The 7,996-nt window shown below is 30.6% G+C and overlaps 1 protein-coding gene across 1 annotated transcript; it reads left to right on the top strand.

Annotated features, from left to right (window-relative positions):
* Positions 1-458: 458 nt before the first annotated feature.
* On the top strand, positions 459-2,006 carry LOC107899884 (uncharacterized). Its single transcript, XM_016825626.2, has 3 exons — positions 459-756; positions 853-856; positions 977-2,006. The coding sequence occupies exons 1-3, from the start codon at positions 459-461 to the stop codon at positions 2,004-2,006; spliced, it is 1,332 nt and encodes a 443-aa protein (XP_016681115.2).
* Positions 2,007-7,996: the final 5,990 nt, after the last annotated feature.

The raw sequence follows: 7,996 nt of genomic DNA, 5'->3' as shown, positions 1-7,996 counted from the left end.
TAATAGGTATTACGGGCGTAATACAATCCCGACCTAATCCCCAAATTCCCTGCTTTTCTAATCCCTTCCCAAATCGAGTAATAGGTATTACGTCTGGCTTCCCTCCCCAACTCTCTGTTTTACCCTCCCTCCCTACCCGACCCTCTCCTCTTCTATCCTCATAATTTCTCCTCCCAGTTGCATTTTGGTGGAAAAAAACAAAACAAAACCAAACAAAAACAGAAATGGGTTTCCCCGATGCATCCGCAATCGGCGGAGGCCCGAAACCCGACTCTGAATCTGCCCTCCTCCTCCGCACATTCCTATAACCAGAAGATAAATTCAATTTGGGCTACATCATCTACTTCACTTTGGGCGTTGGCTTTCTCCTCCCATGGAATAGCTTCATCACTGCCGTCGATTACTTTTCCTACCTCTACCCGGAAGCTTCCGTCCACCGTGTTTTCGCCATCGTTTACATGGTCGTCGGCCTCGCTTGCCTCTTGGTCATTGTATTTTATGCTCACAAGAGTAAAGCTTACATGCGGATCAATGTTGGTTTGGGCATTTTCGTGGTTTCCCTGCTCGTCGTGCCTGTTATGGATGCGGTTTATATTAAGGGTCAGGTCGGATTGTATGACAAATTCTACGTCACGGTCGGTCTTCTCGCTCTGGCGGGTATAGGCGATGCGCTTGTTCAAGGTGGGCTCATTGGAGTGGCTGGGGAATTGCCTGAACGCTACATGCAGGCTATCGTTGCGGGATCCGGCGGTTCTGGTAATTTAACGACCAACTTTTTGACTAACTGTAGATATGGATGTTAATTTAATTTTGTTGATCCATGAATTCTTGAAAGTTGGTGAAGTTTATTAGATTGGTACTTAAAGGAGTCATTGGTCTATTTCTAAGGAACTTGTTCTTCATTATTTGAAGGCTCAGAAATTTAGCTGTTTAGTATTGTTCTGGTCTGTGACCTCCGGTTTCCGGTACCAACAAGGGCCTCGGCTAACTCCAGAGTTGACCCAGGTCTAACTCCATTTTTGGTTGAGAAACACAGCTTTTCCCCTGAACTTGCCGTCAAGACTGCATCTTCCCTAACCTATGTGAAGGATCCTCGTAAGTGTGATACTATAATTTCCTTCTTGAAAGAAAGCGGTTTCTCTAAATCCCATATTGAAGCAGTGGTCAAAAGAAAGCCTAACCTTCTATATTCTAGTCTTGAGAAAACCATTAAACCCAAGTTCAAGATTTTCCAGGATTTAGGATTTTCAACACATGATGTTGCTGATATTGTAGCTAGTGATCCCTGGATTTTGACTAGAAGCGTGGATGATAGGATTGCACCTTCTATTTCCGATTTAAAGACTGTTTTAGGATCGAATGATGATGTTGTTAAGTTATTGAAAACTTCTGCTTGGTTTCTCAAATCTGATTTGCAAAAGACTATGATGCCTAATATAGAGTTCTTGAGAAATTGCGGGATTTGTTCATCGCAAATTGTTTTATATGTGTTCAGCTTTCCTAGATTTTTCTTGCTTAAACCTGAGAGCATTAAGCAGTTTGTTGAAAGGGCGGATGCCTTGGGGTTCGATAGGAAGTCAAATATGTTTCTTGTTGCTATTAGGATGTTGAGTTCAATGAGTGAAGAGAATTGGGAACTCAAATTGAAGCTTTTTAGGAAATTGGGTTTCTCTGAAGATGATATCATGTCTACTTTTAGGAGGACACCACAGGTGTTTGCTGTATCTGAAAGGAAGATTAAGCAAGTCACTGACTTTTTGCTTAATAGAACGAATGTAGGTATTTCATTTATAATAAGCCACCCAATGGTGCTTATTTGCAGCCTTGAGCGTAGGCTGAAGCCTCGGTTACTGGTTATTGAGACTCTGGAAAGTAAGAATTCGCTAAGAAGGAAAGTTAGCATGACTACAATTTATAAGATGCCTGACAAGAAGTTCAGAGAGAAATACGTTGTTCCTTACTTAAAAGAGCTCGAGGAAGTATCCATGTCTATTGTGGGCACTTAATTGTTAAATTTTGTATAGTTGAGGGCACATATCAAATCTTTGATGTACTTTGGGTTCATAATCCCGTATTTCTTCATGAAATTGGTTCTTTAAGCAGTTTGTAAGATTTTACTTCGCAATAATCGAGTCTTATGTTGGATAACTCCAATACTGTCTCAATACAACAGACAACATTGTAGTTGATTGTTTTAGACTGTTAGTCATTGTTTCCAGTCTCTACACTATGCACAATGCACATCCACTTGTGATGGTTCCTGTATTTGCTGCTTTCTAATGTTATTTATATATACTCACACTGATGGTTTTAGGGTGTGTTCTCGTACTGGTTATTGTTAGAAACTTTTCATTTTCTTGCCATTGAATATCTACTCTGATATGCCATAGTTTTGCATGTAAATGGTCATTTGCTACTGCAGGCAGGTTGCTAACCTTAAATGCATTTTGGATTGACCTATTGCAGGTCACTGTAAATCATGTTTTTGATCAATTGCATGAGAACCAGTGTTTTGCGAAGCTGAATTATTTTTAATAAGGAAATTGCATGGATCTTTCTTTTAAACAAATAGGAATGCAGAAACATGTTAAAGTTTGTTTTGAAAGGAAAAGCATAGTAAAAATGAATTTTAAGAGTTATGTCAAAAGAAAATGAGATCTTGAAGTGGCACTTATTGAGAGACTTGGTCTTTAACTTGTGGCAAATCATGGGATTTTGTTTTAGTTTGAAATGGCAAATCTAGGTCTAACTAATGGCTACTTGACAAGTGTGTTAATGATCATGGCTCCCAAATCTGTCCAGATACAACACGCAGAGACTTCTGGCATCGTTATGGTGTTATTTCTAGTAGTTGGTCTGGCATCAGGATCAGTCATAGCTTGGTTCTGGGTCATCGGATCATCAGCCAAGATCTCTCCAACAGGTGGCCGCTATGAATTTGTGCTAATGATGTGTTTACCTTTGTAAAGTTTATCTAAAAGCCGTTGTTTGTAGCAGTGTTTTTCTTCAAATTGTATGATGAATACTGTGCCTGAAGTGTGCATATCTGCTTTCAATGTATGCCTGCATCTTAAAAACATGAAAAAGAAAAAATGGAAACATTTGGCTATTATCTGCTTTTAGTCTAGTTTGCTTCCATTGAATTTCTATGATGTTGCAGCAAATATAGTTATAGAGTTTAAATAGGAAAATTGGAGTGATTTACGGTATTGAATTTCTATGATGTTGCAGCAAATATAGTTATAATATATTTAATAATAATTATGTTAATTTATATTTTACAGTATCATATATTATGGTTTGAGTAAATTCATATAAGAATATTAATTATTAAGAATTTTATTAAATTATATATTTAATTAAAATATATTTAATAATAATTATGTTTAAATATGATTAAATTATTTATTATTGATATTAATCTTATTAAAATTTAAATAAAATAATTTACCAAAACAAATTTCTGCTAATTATTAACCATTTTATTAAATTATATATTTTAATTAAAATATATTAAATAATAATTATGTTTAAATATGATTAAATTATTTATTTTTGATAATAAATAATCTTATTAAAATTTAAATAACAATAACAATAATCATTTACCAAAACAAATTTATGCTAAGGGTATTCTGGTCATTTTAGTTTTCTCCATTATGCTATTACACCTCTATTACATTCAACCAAACACAGTTTTACTATTACGCCTCTATTCCATTACATTCAACCAAACAGTTGATTTGCTATTACACCTCTATTCCATTACACCTCTAATCCAATCCAATACACCTCTAATCCAATACAGCGAACCAAACGTGCTCTTAACATTGAACTCATTGTTACTTTTAACACCCATTTAAATATGATTATCTTCACAACTCAAAACTCGCATTTCCTTATTAACTGTTGGGCGGATGCACTTGCTAAAATGGGCTGCAATATTCGTAATAGTTGTAATTTTGCTACTAGGAAGTAGAACTTATCTGATGTTATATTTTTTTTAATAATTTTATTATAAGTTCTGATTATATTTATTTTTTTATACAATGTGTAGAACTATCCATAACCCCTCTCTAACCAATAAATAAAAGGATAATACGCTTCAATATACTCGGACCCATGTCCTCCTGCATTCTATTTTAAATACATGATGTTTTGAAAAAAATTAAAATAATTATCAAATATATTTAAATATTTTAAATGTTTAAAATTTTCATTTCACTAAAAATTAAAAATTTTCAATAATTTGTCAAGACACCCTTAATCTTATTTATCATATTTGTAACATATCATAGTTAAAATCCTATAAATAATGGTGAAGTAGAAAATAATATAATCCAAAGAAAAAAAATATTACCATCTCATTTTGTCTTTTTCTACTACATCTTAATATATATGAATGAAATTTTAAATAGAGAAAGAGGGACAAGAAGGTAGCAAATCAAATTTAAAAATGGGTTAGTTCAGGAAGACTTAGTAATGTTTTTATTGGATAAGTATGGTTTGGCACTTTAATGGCAACTTGAATTAGGAAATTGATGACAATCCAAGCAAAGTGAAAATAAATAAGAAAAAAAAAAGTGCCATTATTATTTAATTCTGGGTCGAAGGTTGTGAAGTAATATTTAAATTAATTAAAACTCAATCATCCTCTTTGGATGACACTGAAGGCCACTTAGCTTTTAATTGTATTAAAGAAAGCTATTACATACCTTTAACAATTAAAGAAATAATATTAACTTAATAAAAATTAGGGTAAATTATTTAGTTGGTCATCCAATTAGGGTGACCAAAATAAAATCTTATGATTTCGTCACTCAATTTTCAGGGTGTTTTCATTTTAGTCCCCTAACCATTAAATCTCTAACAACGGTTAACTATACATGCCACATTATGTTCAAACTTTTATTTTGGGCACCAAACTTCTAGGTCACTTTCATTTTCATCATCCAAAAAAATACCCTTTTTTTAAGATATTGTTTGGGTAAAAATAAGGATTAAAGTGAAAAAGCGTAGAAACTAAAATAAAGCATTAAACTTTATCAAATTGTACTTATTTATCACATTGCCGAAAATTTTAAATTTCTTTTTTTTTTCAATATTGAAACTTTAAATTTTAAAATATAAAAATCAATTAAATAAGTTTTTGAAAATTTTGTATCCCTTAAGTTAATCGATTTGTTAATGCAATATTAAAATTAATTAAATAAATCTCCTTCTAAATTTTAAAATTTTATTTTATGTTTCCATATTATTTATAATGAAAACAAATTAATCTTTCATACTATGTTAAAAGAATAAAAATTAATTAAATTAACTGCTTGTTCTTCGTTTAGGTAAATAAGTGATGAAAAATTCTGGAATTTTGTTTGGCATGGAAGATAAAATTGATTAATTTAATTAACTATAAGGATTTTTCTTTGCTTTTAGCTTAGTATGAAACACTCGAGATCATATAATCAATAGAAATTTGGGTTTCATGTACAATGATTAAAGATGATTTATTTGAGTTTATTCTAATTTGAAAATATAAAATAAAATTTTAAGATTTAAAAGGAGACTAAATTAATTAATTTAATTAATTTTAATATTGCAAAAGTAAATAAGTTTACGCTATCAAGGGATAAAAAAATTTCAATAACTTTTTTAATTGATTTTGATATTTTGAAATTTAAAATTTCCATATTGAAAACAAAATTAGAACTTCTAGTAATGGGGTAAACAAGTACAATTTGACAATTTTTAAAGCATTATTCTAGTTTCTACCACTTTTTCATTTTAATCCTTCATTTTTTTTCTAGATCAATATTAAAAAAAAAAGAAAAAAGAAAGATACTTTTTGGGTTACCAAAATGAAAGTAACCTAGAAGATGGGTGACCAAAATAAAAGTATGAATATGATGTGGCGTGTTCAAATTAACTGCCATTAGAGATTTAACAGTTGGGTGACTAAAAAGAAAGTGCCTTAAAAATTGAGGGATAGAATTCTAAATATTTCATTCCAGGTGACTAAATTGAAAACACCCTAAAAATTGGGTGACCAACTAGATAATTTATCAAAAAAATTACAAGAGAATCTTGCTGGTAAGATCCAAGACAAAAGGATAGAACTTAGCATAAAAAAAAATAGTAAACAAATGCGATTTCTAAACCTTAGCGAGAAATTATTAATTATATATTTTCTAGATGATGGTACACATAAGAAACCAATGTTTCTTTTTCTTTTCTTTATTATTGTTGAGAGAGAAAAAAAAGGTAAAAAAGAAGAGGTGATGGTTCACATGGTAGCTAGAGTCATGGAAAATAAAATTAGGATTTAGAATAATAGAAAGAGTAACAGATTTATCTATTTCAATGTTGCTTAACATACAAACATTGTCAATATGTTGTGGCAATTAATTTCCTAAATACATGTTTACATGAGAACACGGAGAGTAAAGAAATATAATATTGTTTGGATATCACTTGTTAGAATTGTAAAAATTTGATACAAAACTTAAATGTAAAAGTGTACTTGAATCTATCGATATCTTGAGATTTAAAAATTTTATAGTTTTGATCTTTCAAATTAACACGTAAGTATTTTAGAAGAAGTGACTCACTTTTCTGAGGGTAGGATGTCAGAAAGTTATGTATGTATAATTTGAAAACTATAATCCTTATATATATGCAAAAATAACATTAATTCCTAATCAGTCTATCATTAAATAGAAATTAATTACTAAAATATCTACACATATTTTTCTCATATTTTATTTAATAACTGAAATTTAATAAATATTAATTAAATTAAATCACCTTTAACTTTTATGACATTAAATAATAACTTTTTATTTTTTATTATATATATAATGCCGATGTCGAGGTGTCTTAGAACTATCTGGGGTAGTGGAGAAGACTTATATAACCAATGAGTTTAACGTGGGTCTCTTAAACATATATATGTAAATATGATTGGAGATTTCTTGTCTTATGGGGGATATAACTTGTTAATGGTCTACATACTAAACATATAGGAGACAAGTATTGGTAAAAGGCACGATCGAGTCATCATGACTATACGGTGTTGGATGAATTATAACTCCTTAACTGAATTGAGTTAATATTTTTTTTATCCAAATAATTTACTTAATAAAATCACCCAATAAAATAATTACATTTTATATTTTTGTAACAAGTTAGACAATTTTATTCATTATTTTCAAAATAATGGATGCAGATATCACTAATAATTTACATACGATAATCCTTGGAAAATTCATCGTTAAAGAAAAAAAAAAAAGACTGATTTATGGTTGAGATTAAATCTGCTTTCCTGGCTGCCTTATTAATCTACTGCTAAAAATCCAAAAAGTGGGTAGCCATGATTTATTTGCATTGTTAAATAGAAGTAGTAGTTGTCATTATGCTCTTACACAATAAGCTAAAGCACAAACATCAATAAATTAATGATGTACTTTAGGGGGTGAAATTACATGACATAATTTGGTAAGTAAATTGTCAATTCCAGAAACGGATATTGTAATGTTTAATACGTGGAATGAAGCCCAACTCACTTAGGGTTGCAAGTGGCATTTTTTGATAGTAGAGAGTAAATTAGTAAAGTATTGATCAACAAATGAGACTAACTCAATGAGGCAAATTTGGATAAGATTCAAAGTCATATGACAGTAACTGCTTTCACACTGAAAAAGCAAAACCCTTTTTGTTTGGATTTTGGAGAAGAATTGGGGAAAACAAATTCATAACCAAAACCATTAAGTTTTCAGTGCTATAAGTCATCATGAATTAAAACAAGAGCGTAACTCATGTTATCGAGCATACTTTACACTACCAACATGTAAAAGTAATATAAAAGCTTTTTATTAAGAGTTAAATTACATTTTATTTTTATTATTCAAAAAATGGGTATGTTAATTTCTACCCATTAGATCAAAGAGCAAATCGGTCTATTTTGTTAAAATTTTTATCTATTTCTACTATTAAAAATCGG

The sequence above is a fragment of the Gossypium hirsutum genome, chromosome A12 (assembly GCF_007990345.1).
Source record: "Gossypium hirsutum isolate 1008001.06 chromosome A12, Gossypium_hirsutum_v2.1, whole genome shotgun sequence".
In the NCBI taxonomy this organism is placed as follows: domain Eukaryota; kingdom Viridiplantae; phylum Streptophyta; class Magnoliopsida; order Malvales; family Malvaceae; genus Gossypium; species Gossypium hirsutum.
Note: the sequence above shows the minus strand (reverse complement) of the source record. Positions and strands in the feature narration are given on the sequence as shown.